Source organism: Chaetura pelagica, unplaced genomic scaffold (assembly GCF_000747805.2).
Source record: "Chaetura pelagica isolate M959 unplaced genomic scaffold, ChaPel_1.0 scaffold138, whole genome shotgun sequence".
Classification (NCBI taxonomy): domain Eukaryota; kingdom Metazoa; phylum Chordata; class Aves; order Apodiformes; family Apodidae; genus Chaetura; species Chaetura pelagica.
The window spans coordinates 3,702,635-3,719,204 of record NW_009954215.1 but is presented as its reverse complement, the minus strand read 5'-3'; the positions used below and the strand labels follow the sequence as shown (position 1 = coordinate 3,719,204).

General features: G+C 36.5%; 1 protein-coding gene across 1 annotated transcript; it reads right to left on the bottom strand.

Moving 5' to 3' along the window:
* Positions 1-1,114: 1,114 nt before the first annotated feature.
* On the bottom strand, positions 1,115-13,294 carry LOC104393733 (transmembrane protein 180-like). The gene is made up of 6 exons (XM_010003250.1): positions 13,142-13,294; positions 11,672-12,406; positions 9,520-9,674; positions 8,172-8,255; positions 7,061-7,204; positions 1,115-1,244 (listed from the first exon to the last, which is right to left on the bottom strand). The coding sequence occupies exons 1-6, from the start codon at positions 13,292-13,294 to the stop codon at positions 1,115-1,117; spliced, it is 1,401 nt and encodes a 466-aa protein (XP_010001552.1).
* Positions 13,295-16,570: the final 3,276 nt, after the last annotated feature.

Sequence of the window (16,570 nt, the reverse complement as noted above, 5' to 3'; positions counted from 1 at the left end):
TTATTAAACAGGAGCACTGTAAATATGTTAGTGTCCTACCATTAAATGTGTGAAATAAAGGGAAGATTCAATGTTTCTGAAATTTGTCCAAAAAACTCTTTATTTTATAAAAATCACAGTATCCATTTTAAAGCTCAACTGAAAACATTCTGGTAAAAATTAATCAGAAATTAGCTACATTCAACTTGATTAATCAGAAATTAATTTCCACCGTCAGCACATTGAATGAGTTTGCCAACTTAACACTCCTAAGCAGGTACAGTTTTGACTGATATTTGTGTGCTTAGATTTGTCCAACTAACTGAACACTACACCAGCCATACACTAACATTTTTCTTCCCACAATGACATGTTGTCTGAAGTACTAACAAAACAGTACCTTCAAAACAATTTTCCCATTTAAAGCCAGAAAACTGCATCTATCTGCCACCAACTAGAGACATGCAGAAAGCCAGTGAGGACATATGGAGCTTTTTCCATATCCAGCAACACTTAATTGAACAGCATTTTAATCTTTTTCTTCTTTAGCCTTCCACAGACTTCTACAGGGTAGTTAACTACTCTTGGCTCTTTGACAGCTTTCAGATTTGTCTTCATATCAGTCAGCTAGACAACATCTACATTTTTCTCTTAATTTTCCCAGCCATGGACATGAGGAATGTCCACCAGGCTCTTCCAGAGTAAATTCAGAGATCTACACTTTATCAGTATGGCAAAATTCATCCACCATCTTTCAGTAATCTTAAGAAAATGCAGTTCCCTTAAACTCCAGGTGCTGGGTTGGGTTTCCTTTACCTGATCTGCCATACCCATCCTTCAAAGGCCTTAACAATGACCAGTCTATACAAAAAAAATATTTATTAATTAAGGATAAAGCCCATTAAAGGCAAACAACTGAACTAGGAAAACCTCTGTGTAGGCTCAGCATTGAGGCTGAATGTGATCAGTGTTAAAGTTGACATGAACCAAAGAAACACAACTTCATTAAAATGGCTAAAACTGTGTTTGGTCTCATAGCCCCTTTAATACAATCTTGCTTTTTTTTGCATCTAAAACATACTAACTCTTTTGTGGTGAAGTTCAGCAGAAGATTTTCTGACCAGCTGCTGCATGCTCAGCGCACAGCTGTCACGTGGCTATTCTGGATTGAAAAGGGAGTCCAGGTCAGGATCTGCACGACTGCAACGCACAGCGGAACCAGACAGATCAGGTAGAACATGACATCATGGAGACCTAAAAACCACCTGGTGAAGGAAACAACAACACAGCTTTCAAGATGAAGAAGATTAACTTTCATGGTCAATTCACAACAGATTATTTTAAAAGCATTCACATTATATACACATATACAGCATACACACGTTACTGTATACAATCAACTCTAAATAAAAGAAATAGAAATAACTCAGATATCAAGCATACTTCAATTATATTTTCTAATTACACAAGTATGTTGTTTATTCCTTCCATAATAGCTGGGAGGAAATTAGATAATTGGGACACAGAGTTAATTTTAATACACTATAGGCAACCTAAGATATCCTGCTCACTGCTTTAGTACACATTACATTACGTAATAGAGAAATCAATTTCAGCAATATAATCCAATTATAGAACAGAGCATCTGAAAAGGTTTAGTAAGACTGAAAAATCTGGAAGAGAAAGAAAAGCAGAAAATGGAAGCAAACATTTTAGTATGAAATAATTTTATTTAAGTTAAAAGCTGTGCTACCAGCAATCCAGATAGTGTGTTGTTAGAGTTGCTGAGGAAAGTAATGATCAGTGCACATAATTCAGATACTGGTATAAACGGCTGATTGAAATATCAAGCCTTATTTAATTCTGTTTTAAAATAAATTATTACAAGATAATACAAACCATAAAAAGAATAAATGTGAAATTAACATTCTCATTTATTCTCATGGACTCATGGTTTTTCCTCATCTAAATCTTCTCCAAAGAGTAAGAGAGAAAAACTTCAACAAATATGAATTAAAAAAAAGAAAATATAGGAGTTAAATAAGTTCCCTTTCAAGACCAGTGTGGTTTCTGACAGCTCAAAGCATACATTCAGGTATTCATGTAGTAGCTAGAATAATAATCTACTGGCATTCTGTTAATTATTGGATTCTAATTACTTAAATATCAGGAAAGTCAACTCAAACTGAGAAACACCCCCTAAATGAACTTTTGCTCTGTAAGACAATTTATGTTATTTTCTTTGTTTTTCGTTAGCATTCAGGGATGAGACATGAGACACAGGTTAATACAGGCTTGTATTCAGTTGCATTTTCAGTCCACCTACAGGTAAACAAGGGTCCACATCATGCACAGCACCATCACTGCTGCAAATAGTTAACTGTAAGAGCAGTGTCAGCAAGGAGGCCACAGACAAATTACTTACCTACCTATCTAAAGATTAAAGTGGGACTAAGACACAGTTAACAGGATGTTTGGGGTTGTACTTTGCCTGTTCTGCACACTGAAGAGGATTGCAGCTTGCAATATTAAAATTATTCCATCTTTATGCATGGACTTCAGGAAGGACAAAAAAAGAAACAACATCTGCCAAATCACTCATGCGGGTACAATCCTGATTTGGTTTCACTGGAACAATATTGGGTTAGGAAAACATATTACCTATTGTAGTGTAAAGCCTTAATTCACTGCAGGAATTATGAAAAATATCTATAGTACACAGAACAAGGCATGGGAAAATATTTCAGTAAGAGACTGAGATAAATCAAGAACAGAGCTCAGATTTCATCATAATAACAGCTGAACTACTAACTTCAGAAATTTCCTTGTTTACATTTTTTGCACATGCAGGAATAAAACATACAATCTTTCACTAAACAGCCCTAATATAACTCGGGATAGAATTTGATGTAGTCCAGTAATCAATATAAAAGCATCAACAGCTTGAAGTCCCTCTAATAAATAATGAAGAGTTGCTGTCAAATTACTTCGTTCTATAGAACGACTTTGAAACGCACCTTTAAAAGAAGTTCGCTGTAGTTGCAGGGGCTCTCCAGAAGAGGGAGTTTTAAAACTAGGTATCTTTTCCATAGCAAAAAAAAACCAAAAACCAACCAACCAAAAAACCCCAAACAAATAACAACAATAACAAAAACAACCAACCAAAAGCCACAAACAGCAAAAAAACCCAAACAAAACGCCCCAAGCCATATGGGCCAGGTAATGCTTTCCTCTGATGACAGCTAGAAAGAAGAAACCAAACAAACCAGGACCATCCTGCAAGCTGTTTCTCAAATTTTAAGGATATTAAAAAATACCTCTTAAGCTAGTTACCACTAGAAAATACTTATGTGTAGTGACCACATTCCCTAAGAATGTGGTATAATGTTTACATTAAGGTATCCAGAATCACATGTAACTCACATGGAATTGTGTACAAGATACAGGCCAACCTGGTCTGCAAAAGAGGTTACACCAAAAAGCAAAAAGGCTTCTGGAAGACAGATAAAGTATTCACAGCAGAAGTTACACTTCAGAGTTATGATACCAGAGGCAAAACCAAGAGATACTGGATTGTTCCTAAGGAAGAAGACTTCACTGTGAGTAAGAAGATACTAGCACTGAGGCAAGTAAGTAAGAAAGAAGTTGGTGATGTTAATGGTCAATTCAAAGGTTTCAGTACAGAGAGAGACAGTTGAGGACTCTGGAATGCCTGCTCTAATACAGTGCTGGAAATACTGTTCAGTGATCAGCATTTTCTGCTTTCTGATGAATCTTAATCATCTAGCTGGAGGTGTTATGGTACCTCACAGATGAAAGAAAAAGAGGACTGAATTTTCATTTCTTCTAGACTTTTACTCTCTGTGTAAAACTTCTTCACTGTCTTACCAGCTTGACTGCCCTTCAAAATATAACTGTAACAGTAACCACTGAGATGAGGATAAACAATTGTCTCAAGAGATTTTATGGGATAAGAATTTCACTCATAACCTGCCAGTTGTCCTAATAAGCTGCTCAGGAATGTGGTCTTTACTGAGGCAGAGAACATGTATGTGTGAATTGCTCAAGAGCATGATGACAAAAGACAGGCAAAGCTTAAAAACCAGCATCCTGATCATGGAGGATGTCAAGGAGTCATAATATCCCATAGCTGAAGATGCAAAATGTCACTGCTGCATGATGAGGAGGTGTAGATGAGGTAGTGTCATCTTCCAGACATATTGCTGGAGGCATAAGCAGATGATTTATTTGTCCCAGCAGATAGCTTTTGATAGATAGGATTTTGTTGATACAGTGTATGATGAGCACCAAAGATAGAATATTTATGAAGCTCACTTCTGAAGGCAGGATGGTATTAATAAAATGCTATCAAATGCATAAGAGCACATTGCTGGCTCATGTTCAGTTTGGTGTCCAACAGGACCCACGGGTCCTTTTCTGCTGAGGTGCTTTCCAGTTGGGTGCCCCATAGCATACCCTGATACATGGTGCTTTTCCTCCCCAGATGCAGGAGTTTGCACTTAGAATCATAGAATCTGCTGAAAGGAGCACCCAGCAAAGGCATCTCCCTGCTTCGGAAATCTCTTTTTGCTGAAAATTAAATGCTAATTTCCCAAAGAACACTTCAGACTTGGTGAACGACACCAGCATTTCACACAGATTTCACAATATTCTGGTGATGCTTCAGGAAACTTGGAAACCCTCTATAGTTAAGATCATTATTTTTTTGAGTTTGGGTTTTTATTTGCATTTCAAATTTATTTATTTATAGATCTAAAAACCAAACAAATACTGTCTTCTTAACATCAGATGAATCTAACTCATTCATTCCTTCACTCATTCACTGAGTTCAGGAAGCATTTGGATGATGCTCTCAGACTTGCTGAACTCCATGAGATTCCTTGCAACCCCATTTCTCCAGCCTTTTGAGATCCCTCTGGATGGCAGCATGACCCTCTGATGTATCAGTTGCACCTGCCAGTTTTGTGCCATCACCAAACTTTCTGGGTATATCCTGCCCCATCAACCAGATCATTAATGAAGATGTTAAGCAGGACTGGACCCTGAGGGTACACCACTAGTTACTGGCCTCCAACTAGACTTCATGCCCCTGATCAGCACCCTCTGGGCTCAGCCTTTCTGCCAGTTTTCAACTCATCTCACTGTCTGCTCAATGCAGCCTGTATAAACAGCTTGCCTATGAGGATCTTATGGAAGATTGTGGCAAGGGCCTTACTGAAGCCCAGGTAGACAATAACCACTGCCCTTCCGATGTCTACCAGGCTAGTCATTTAATTGCAGAAGTTTATCAAGTTGGTCAAGCACAACTTCCCCTTGGTGAAGCCATGCTGACTACTACTGATGATGTCCTTGTTCTGTTTGTACCCAAACAACTTGTCCTAAGGCAAGTGTATTTTAGCTGTCTTGCATATGGCTGATATTGAAGATCAGCTGATAAGTTGTAATATGTATAAGGAATTTTAGCCCAGTCAATGGTCTGTGGACATTACCATGACAAAATGGCTTCCTAGAAACAATCTCAAATAGTTTGGTCATTGTGGACCATATGACCACGCTGAGTCCATTTGCAAAGTGAAGGACATGCTTATTTACACACAAATATATGTGATTAACTGATCTCAGCTTTGTAGCTTGATGCTGTTCCATGCTCTAGTGAAATAAATAAAATTTCAGCGTGACTCAAATGAAAAGATAGGTTTTAAAAGAGACTGAGCTTCAAAGTATTTCAGGTTTTTATACAAGAAATGTATTGTTGCTATAGTCTAGGGTCTGCTTATGGGGGAAAAAAAAAGATCTATAACTACTGTGATTTAAAAATCTATTCACAAAGGGATAATTTCTATGATTGAAAGGGATCGGAACTTCAGTCTCTGTGTTTCAAATCTGAATTTCTCTGAATCATCAAGATTAATATATTCAGCATTCCCATACCCACATCCAGCTCAACCCACCCCTCTTCTGCAAAAACCACTCATCTTATTTGACAGTATAATGAGTTTCATGTCTTCTTCACATCTCTCAATGGCTGGCTAGCTACAGAATGCATTAAAATAAAATTAATGGTTCTCACACGTAGTCTCAAACTTAAGGCTTCTTTGCTTGTGTCAGGATGCTTTTCTGAAGACTACCTGTTGTCTTTTTATGGCATGCTTTTCCTCATACATTTTTTTGAAAATTCCTTAAATACAAATAATTCTAGCCTTAGTCAATGCATAATTTGTCATTTCTACTTCAAGAACTATCTCCACACAAGTTCATATACTATTGTCTTCTATGCATTTAAGATTTCTACTCAAAATGTAGGAGAGCTACATAGTTCTCAGGATATTCATGTTGCTCTCTAATCCTAATCAGGACTGATTTTTGCCCTTTAGTCCTGAGTTCAGTCACTCCTTATGTTGCCACTTCCTCTTGGTTATAAACCAAGGGCCTATGCCCCTTTCAATGCACTGACTGCCTGTTAATTTGTTTTTATGAAACCCCATGCATTTCTAATTGCTAGCTAGCAACCCCAGCTTTATGCTGTGTATTAAGGTCTCCAGGGATTGCAATGAAATCATTAGCATCAGAATGGTAAATAGTATTGAAACCAAAATTACACTCCTAGTTGAGGCAAATTCCCTTCCTCCAATGATTATACTCCTTTCTCTAAAACAAAAATGTATCTTTAATGCAATCCTATTAGGTTTATATATTTAAGGAAGTAGGTTTATGCAATAAACAAAACACAGAAGCCAAGACAACATGCATCTTAATAAGAGATATTAGGTGATCTTTTTTTGCAATAGAACAGGAGATGGTCAACTACTGAAATGTATCCTTTGTTTTTCAAAATCAGGTAGATATCCTCATGTGTATTGTTCAATAAACAATTTATTCCTTAAAAAAATATAGAAAACATTTCTTTTTCTATACAGATTAAAACCAGCTAGAAAATATTTTTAAAGCACTCATTTCTGAAGTGCTGCTGATGCAAAATAATTAAAGATTAATTTGCTTTTTAGATACAGGATTATTTCATGTTAAGTTTTATAATCTACAGTGTCCCTTTTGAACTCACCTTGGATCAGGTTGAGCAACTTCATTATTCAGGTTCTCATATCCAAATTGATTTAGTATTGTAACCACAAGCATTGGAGCCAAAGATTGGGCAGGCTTGGTAAATAATGCATTGGTACCAAAAACCATAGAGGAAAGTGGTGATCTAAAATATTCAGGGAAAAAAAAATAAATGCACAACACAAATTTATTAGTATATTAATTACAACAGCAATTTTTAAAAATCCTGTTTATGTGCAAATGATAATTATCATGATACTTAGCTTTACAGTTCACACATAGCAAACAAAACCAGCTATCATAATTAAATCTAATTTTCTTTGAAAATGAAAGCTAATAAACCTCTGTAGTATATATACAGCTTGGCCCTAATTCTAAAATGACTTAGACTCAAGTTCAGCTTTGTGCACACTGAGTAATTAATGAAGTTAAGTTAGTCTGAACAGTGCATGGAGATTTAATTACAACTTAAGAATTTATATGCATGAGGCCAGAAAAGGAGTGTTGTTTTTTCTTCTCTCTTCATGAGAGCAACAGCTCTCACCTTTGAGGGCCAAGTCCTTTACTACAGTGACCATAACTGAATCTGCATTTACACAAACATTGATGGAACCAGCAGGGATTATCTGCCCTTTGATTAAAATCCAGAAGAGTTGTAACATGCTACGTCACAGCAGGGTTTATCAATTTTTATTTCAGAGAGATACCAGCAGACAGTTAGACTTTGAAATTTGCACTTCAGGTGGCATAGGCAAAACTTTCTAAAAGCTTCCTCCATGCTAGAAAGATCTTACAGTCTTATACAGAAAATTCCCTGACAATAGATGCATGTGGTTACAAAATAATTCAACTGAAGCTAAGAAAAATAAACATACAAAAACCTAAAGGACTTTGCTTATACTATACTGTAATTAAAACTAGAAATTACTCTGATGAAGTAATCACAGGGAACTTCATTAAATTTCTTATCTTTACTTATACTAAGTTGCTCTTACCAAAAATACTTCCCTGTCAAGGATCCAAGATAATTTACTGTCTGTAGTTTGACATAAACTAACTTACCAAAGAGTAACATAGTAAATAGAGAACACATTTAAAGAAAGCTGACATACCTCCGCTTGTGCTTTATTAAATCTGCATCAACAATATCTGCCAAAGGCAAATTGAACAAACTAAATGAAGCTTGTACAATTACCCTAAAGAAAGACAAAATATTTAAGATGCTCATAGTTCTTATTTATACACTTTCATAAGGAAATTGTAACAGACATTCTAAGACATACACCTCAACACTGACATTTCTGCAAACACACAAAGCTGAGATGTTCTTTAAAACAGGGTGATATATGTGTTTAAGCAGCAGTTTTGGAAGCATTAAGAGAACTGTTCTTGACTGAGAATTAGAAATTAGCATGAAGCCTAAAAGATGGTGGTTTTCTGCTTTTTTTTCTGGACATTGGTGCAAAAGTCATAAATACTTGCTTGAGATCATCAGTAAATGTCATTTAAAATAACAGAGAAAAGAAACACCTTAGAAGAAAAACTGAAAAATTTCTCTTAAGATCTGAGAAGGACATGAGCATTACTGGAAAGACTACATGGAAGACAAACTTCAAAGTGGGAGAATTAGACTAATAAAAATATTTTATAGGCATTCCTATATATACATACATATGCGTTTAAACAAACATAAAGCCAACACTTAAAACTCCTAAGTGAAGCCATAAACTCAAATATTACTATTTCTATGTCTTATTAATTTGTGGGTGTGATTAGTTTTTACTTACAAGAGGCTTTGAACAATTAGCACTTTAAACATAGTCTCTCTCTAGATACCTTAGAATTTTTCCCCAGGGAAACCAAAATATATCTTCATAATTTAAAATATGGAGGTAACAAAATTCAATTTATTGTTCACACAAGTCAGTGTTACAGTAGCCTGTGACTGAAATACTGAAAATAAGAATGAAAACAAAGGGCTTGAAAAAGGAAAATGAAGAAAAGGAGGGCAGGAAAGAACATGTGGGAAGAAAGCAATGAAACAGAAAATGAAGAAATATAGATGAACTGCTGTAGCAATAATGTGATACAAACAGGCTTTTATTTTAAAATAAGGCTTTGCATGTATCATAATGTACTATTTCTGTGAAAATACTGCTTCTTGGCATCATACTTACCCAGTACCAGTGAAAATGTGACTCAGTACTGGTTACCTCACAGATCCCTGACATGGACATTTGTTTTGCAGTGCAACACACAAGTGTGCATGCAACACAAAATGAGGTCTGAGCTTTCCTAGCAAACAAACAGAGTTCTTTTATCAGCTTCTCTGACAAGTGAAACTGTACAGAAAGAAAACCATAAAAGCAGTAGCAAAATCTTCATACTATTAAAAACAAGTGTCCACTCTGTTAGATTTACTTAAGCTGTGTCTAGGAATAGGGAAGTGTATTTACTTACATGTTTGTTGTGAGATAAAATGCCAACAGATAATAGTGTTCTGGCCCTAGAACAAACATGACAGCAGCAGCTACTCCTTCAAAGTAAAAGGAAAACAAGATGATTCTGTAATAACCAAACTTCTTCAACGAAGTGTGACTGAGAAGAACAAGGCACTGAAAAGATAATATAGATGCAAATATGATTAAAAGATACAGTGGAGTATCTCAGCATTAGGAAACCTGTAAAGCAAAACCAGACATATTACTACCCATTAAAAAAAACCCCAACAAACCCAACCCTTTCTAAAAAGTTCAATGCAAATAATCAGGGAGGTAAAACACATCTGGAAAGTTGGGAAAAGAAAAAGATTTGGCTGTAAAAAACCTAAACATTCCTTCCCTTGGCCGTTTTCAGGCATTTTGCAAAAAAGTGCTTACCCTAGAAATGGTGAGGCATTCTGTAATGCCTGTTTTTGTAATAACTATGACCTTGTCTCCCCCATAATTGAATAATAACCCCATCTCAGGAAGTAATTATGATTTAGAAAATTCCTTATTACCTGCATGTTTCAAAGACTGCATGTATCTAAGAAAAATACTAAGTTAATTATACAAATTTAAACTTGTTTGCCTACGTTGCAGCAAAAAGGCTTCCCTTGTAGGCAGGTTTCATTCTTCACACCTTCTACTACAAGAAAGCTAAGATAGAAGCTGAATTCTAGTTTAGTAGAGGCCACTGAAGCACAGTTCACAAAAAGGGGCTTTATTTTACATGGGTTGGGTGCTTTTCCCGTAACTTAAGTTCAGGACACTGTCACCAGAGAGAATTCTCTTATTACATCTTCAGCTCACAGGGAAAAAAACTGAAAAAAACAAGGTCACAGCAAACTCTCTATGGTTCACTGACCTTCCAGATAAGAGTCTCTGAGGAGCAGAGAGAGATGCATTTTCCGAACAATTATTTGTTTCACAATGTCACACTGACTTTATCAACAAAAGTGATTGTTATATATTGAGCATAAAATTATTTAAGCTTGCCTAACTTCTGTAGTGTCTGATTTATTTCCAATCTTTATCAGATAACTATTTCAGTTACATTAAAAAAACTATTAAACCTGTGATAAGGAAAAAAGTTGAAATGACAGTAATTTAGGAGTTACAGAACAAAGATGCTACGTTTAGGATTTTTATGTCATATATTGAGTTGTGATTTCCAGTTGCAATTTTATGTATCTTCTTTTACATATTAGCTCCTGAAAACCAGTACAATTTAATGAACATAACAGCCTGATTTTCAAAAATTCTGAACACCATCAGCACCTATAAGGAAAGTCAGATTTTTAGTATCCTGACTTCCATCATCCAACAAGTAGACATAGTGCAAGTTTTAAAAAATCCAGTTGAAGAAGTTAGAAGGGAATGAGCAGAATTTTTTTGTCCCTGCAGACAAATATGTTTACATTCTGTGGGATATTTTTTGTCGCTTTTCTTGTTCTCACATGTTACTGTTCCAGTTCATTACTTCTCCCTCCCATCCCTGATTGGGGTCTTGAAAGTATGTCTGTCTCTACCCAGTCAATGTAGCTGACCAAGACAGGAAACAACAAAGTAAATGGGAACGTATCATCCTCCAACAGCAGCTACTTAAAGAGTTTTGTTTGGTTCCCAGGAATGAGATACCACATATTTCAACAACGCTTTTAATACCTAATAATTTTTCTGGTGTTTTGTGCATTTATCTCAGAAACTTCCTGAATAAGAGATCATTCTTTCATCATGTATTATAAATCAAACCAAAAGAGAATTCAGAATTCTAAAGATTTTGCTTCTAAAAACTTTTTATCTTGACCTTGTTTCTCATTCTTTTACATTTAGGTATTACAAACCTTGTAGAATACAAAACATTAATTCCTTAAAAATTCACACCTCACATTCTTGCAAACAGATACTCTACCAGCCTGCCTGCTTGTCCATCCGCACTACCCTTACATTTTGTTATCCTGTACATTAAGGTACTTTCTGCTTGTAGGGCACTGGTGAGCTAGATTTCTCAGTATGGCCAATGGCTTGGCCCGGATGCAGGATTTTTTCAACACTGCAAATGGGTAACTAATTAAAACTAGTAAAACACCATGTTTTCATATTTTGAAATAAAAAAGTCAGATGCCTACCTGAGGACAAATAAAGCCTGCTCCATACATGACACTTCTTATTGAGGAAGAAAGGACATTATGAGGAATAAGATTATCTGCAAAGATCATCATAAAATTGTTGCAGAAGGCTAGGTGGAAGACTTGGAAGAAGTTCATCATTACAAAAAACAAAAAGTTTTTCTCTGTCATAATCTGTTTGGTCAATGAAATGACAGAGGTCCAGGACAGAGCTCCATCACCATGTTCCTGATTAGCATTCTCCACACAAACTTCTCTCTGCTCATATTGACTAGTACTGTATTTGCCTGTGTAACACATACAAGCTGTTGCTAATGCTGCGACCAAAACAGTGAAAGCCTGAAAATAGGCAAAATTTTCCATATTATCTGAAACGAGACCACAAAAGAGAATGCTTGTTGATCCAATTAATGTTGCTACTTGGTTATATTTAATGAGCTGAAGCCTGCTGTCGTGTCTTGTTGAAGTTTCTGCGAAGAGCGCGCACTGCGCGAGCAGCACAAACGTAAGCAAACCGTCAAAGGCACACAAGGCGACGATGAGGTGAAGACCACTCAGCCAGTCACCTTCTTCATAATGTTTCCAAGGAAACCAAGGAAGCAAGAAGGCTAATGCATATAAAGGAGCTCCATATAAGATAGAAAACTGGCGTCTTGAGCAGCATGCGAATTTGGAGTTATCTTGAATGTAGCCGAAAAGAGGATCATTAATGGCATTCCATATCATAAATACAACCTGTGGCAAACAGGTGAGAAACAACAGAATTTATGGTTAGTGTGACTTATCTGCAGAGGTTATACAAACACAGAAGTTAATAAACAACAGATTTATTAAAAAGAAATCTCTGTTCAAAGAATAAAGAAAGATGAAAGCTTCTCAGGTTAAAACAAACCCCAGACCAAATTCTTACAAGTTTATAGCAATTTTGAAAAACAAAACTACTAAGTAGGCAAGTACCCAACTACACATTGAAACAAACCCCAAAGACTTCACTCCTTCAAAAGCTAATATATCTGGGCTTTTATCTTGCAAAGTCCAGGTATTATTCTCATGACAAGTAATTCAAAACATGAACTGGCCCAATACTCTCAGGAGACCATTTATGACAGAGTCACTCACATGGATAATGACTTGCAGGATAAAGGCAGTATTTAAGTACTTAAACAGTCCACAGGAAAGCACTAATGCCAAATGTACCTATGGAGTTGAGGCGCAAGATTAGTTTAGAGCATTATTTCAAAGGTAAAAGTCCTTCCAGCAATTAAATTGTGGAGATTTTTTAGTCTAAATACCGTAAAGGATGTGCTTGATGTGCATCTTCAATTGCTTATGTATTAACTACATTTAAAATTAATTTACAGTATAACTGTTTGCAATGCATCCAAAATTAATTCAGAACTAAAAACTCCCTTTCTTGTAACACAGACACATGGCACATCACAGTATTAAAAATACTCCATTGTACAATACCTGTGCTTGATGAAACGCTACTTCTGAAATTTTGTATCGATTTAGGAAAAGCTTCACATAGTAGAAATTAAAGATACTGTTCATCATTCCAGCACCCAACGTAGTCATAGAATATGCCAGCGCATTAGGATGAATTCCCAGGACAAACTTCATCTTTCACAAGTTCAACTCTCTTCTTCCTCAATTGACAAGAAAAGAACTGTAACAGCTGGTAGAATAATCTTCCAAATTCAAATTACATGGGGATTTGCTTGTTTCAGAGATGTAGAAATGGATTCTTAAGAGGAAAATTTCCTCATTCTTACTTTTTTTAAAATGAGAAACATTTTCCTGAGATGTAAGACACTGAGCCCAAAACTGAATAGATGCAAAATATTAAGAAATCAGTGACACTTTTACATATAATCAGTGTTTAAAAACCAATGGAACAGGTAGACAAAAAAATAAAAGAATCCCTTCTTAACTGGTGCACAGACTCAATATAAAATTCTGCTATTGCAAGCACTGCTCTTGGTGTAGAGTTCAAAGTAATTGCATACATTTTACATCTTTCTTGCCAGCTAAATAGTTTTAAAATTATGGACTGTGTAGGAATGAAGTGACTCAATTCATATCCTTATGTATTCCATTGCTAGGAATGCCAAATGCAGCATGCACTTAGATGAATACTTCTTTCAAACAAATACCAAGTTTTGTCCTTGAATTTTAAATGCTAATTGTTAACAAGCCAAGGAAACAATAATTTCAGCTAACCAACTAATGAAATATGAATAGGAACCATAAAACAATCAAACCACCTTTTAATAGTTTAAATATTTTCATTGTATAAAAGACTGCATGTAAATAAAATCTAGTCAGTAACATATGCACAGCATTTAAACTATGTCCAAATAACAGAGGTTCAGCCTAAGAACAGAGAGTTCTTCAATATACCAAACAGATCTACAGTCAACAATTTTTAAGATGCTTTTTTCATATACCTAGGAATTAAATTAAGCATGTTTGGTGTAAACTATCCCATGAAAACAGCTAGCTCAAAGGAACCTCTACCTTTTAAAACAGAGTAATGACTACGTATCCTTGACCACATTTGATTCTATAAGCCAAATAAAGAAAACACTTCCCACAGGTCTCTGCTCTTAACTGAGGCTTTTTAATACATCTATTTGAAGGAAACGGTCTGCCATTGATTTGGAGAGACTTCAGCTTCAAATGTCAGCTTTACTATGTACGCTAACTCCAGGGCTTTACAACCTGCTTATTGCCAGTGGTCCACACTTTGCTCCTCTGCATATTAACAACTTTATCCTCAATGCAATTTTCAGATATCCTTCAAAAGACTTAGTTTGAATATCTGCTTGTTCAGCTTGATAGGCAGAACTGTAAGCAGCTCCCTGACCTCCTCATAAAAATGACCATGAAAGAAACAGGAAATGAAAACCAAGGCTGTTTCCAACCTTCCTGTGGTTTACAAAGTGGCTGAAGATGATGGCAATTTCCTAATCACCAGGCAAAAGCCACAGATGTAGCAGGAACTGGAAAAGTGTCTAGCCTGGCTAAGACAGAGGATGGAACAGCAGTTTTTCCACCCCCCAACAAAGAAAATTAACTCTTGAAGAGCAAAGAAAATGTACATGCATTTTTGCATATATACTTAAGATGTTCCAATATGAAACAAGAAGCAAAGAATAGGTAACTTCACTTTACAGGTTAAGAAAAATAATCAAGCTGACAACTTCAAGCAGTTTTTTCCTAAAGCAAATTTATTTGTAAGAATATGAATTTTTACATACTTGAGGATGATTGTGATGTATATTTTCAAGTTTAGTTTTTGAAGAGCTACAGCTGTAGAGACAGTTCCATTTTCAGGGGATGAAATCTTTCATGTCTGTATTGAGTTTTGTTTCACAAACTTTTTCTGAGAAACCTAAAATGACAAAGAAGGTTATTGAAAATATGTCCATTTGAAATGTTCCTTTTAAAAAGTAAGTTTAATATTACTAAATACTCACAAAACTTTTTCTGAGAAACCTAAAATGACAAAGAAGGTTATTGAAAATATGCCCATTTGAAATGTTCCTTTTTAAAAGTAAGTTTAATATTACTAAATGTGAAAGTCACTATAATAAGTATGTTATTGATAAATATCACCTTTTTTTTAAATTGCATGTTCAAGCCTTTGCAAATAAACTTAATGCAGTGATTTATGTAGTAGTTATTAGGGATTTCAGAAAGGTAGCCATTTATTCTCTGTTTCTGCCTAAAGGCCCCTACATGAGTCTTTGAATGGAGAACTGGGAGACTCTCCTTTCCCTCAAATTCCATAAGCATCAAGATGAAATATGCTTCACACTGACTTTATCAGCAAACTGACAGTCATTCCTCAAATCGCATTTGACTCCATTCCTTCCTACACACAGATAAAAAAACAAAGGTCCCCTCAGCTTCAGGAAACTGAAAAGAAGGAAAAAATAAGAAAAACCTTCTAACAATGTGCCAACAGGCCTCTAGTGCCATGACTAATTGTAAGATGCAGGATCTGACACAACTCTTCACACTAATTGGTACATCTGGCCCTGTACGTTGTTTATGAAATAGGTTCAACTAGAAGCTGAGGTACCACACTTCCTTTCCCAGAAGATGTGCTCTTTAATTGTACTGCAATGAAATAATGCATAAGTATCCCCTCCCTCTTCTTAATAGTCCACCTTTGTGTTGAATAGGTTAAAGCACAAGTGTTGACATTTTGTGACTCACAGAAGGCAAATCTGATTCAGAAATTTCTTGTGGCTACAACTGTGTTAACACAGATGAGCCAAAACAACAGACTGTTTAAACCACTGACACAGCACGACATGACATGCTTCTCCAAGAGTTGGACAACAATCACTAAAAGGAACTAAGAGCATGAGTGTGAAGAAGAAAAGAGGGTTCTCAAGCAAGAAGAGCTTCTGACTGAAGCACAGCAGCTGACACCACGCTGTGCTGGGCCCCAAACTGCAGCCCAACGCTCACAGTCCTGACAAACTGGTTGGACTCAAGTGTCTTCCTCATCCTTCTTCCATGACCTGCGCCACATTAGCACAGAACTAAGAATAAACACTGTCCTAGGCCTGAGGGGCAACACTCAGGGGAAACACTGCTGAAGGAGAGGAGAGGAGCAAGCAGCCCTCGGAGCAGGACACTCTGAGGGCCGCCCGAGCGCTGTACAGCTCTAACTGCTGCAAGGCGAGGGGCTCTGGAAACTTCCAGCACTGAAGTGTCGAGGTGCTCGTCCGCTAGAACTTGGCAAATCAAGCTGGTTTTTCCTCAGCAGCTCCCACGATACGGGACACGGCTCCCTGTGCCTTGCAAGGAACGAGACGGAGCGGTGACCGCCCGAGCGCCCCGCGAGGCGCGGGGATGGGCACGGCCGCGCTCAGCAGCCAC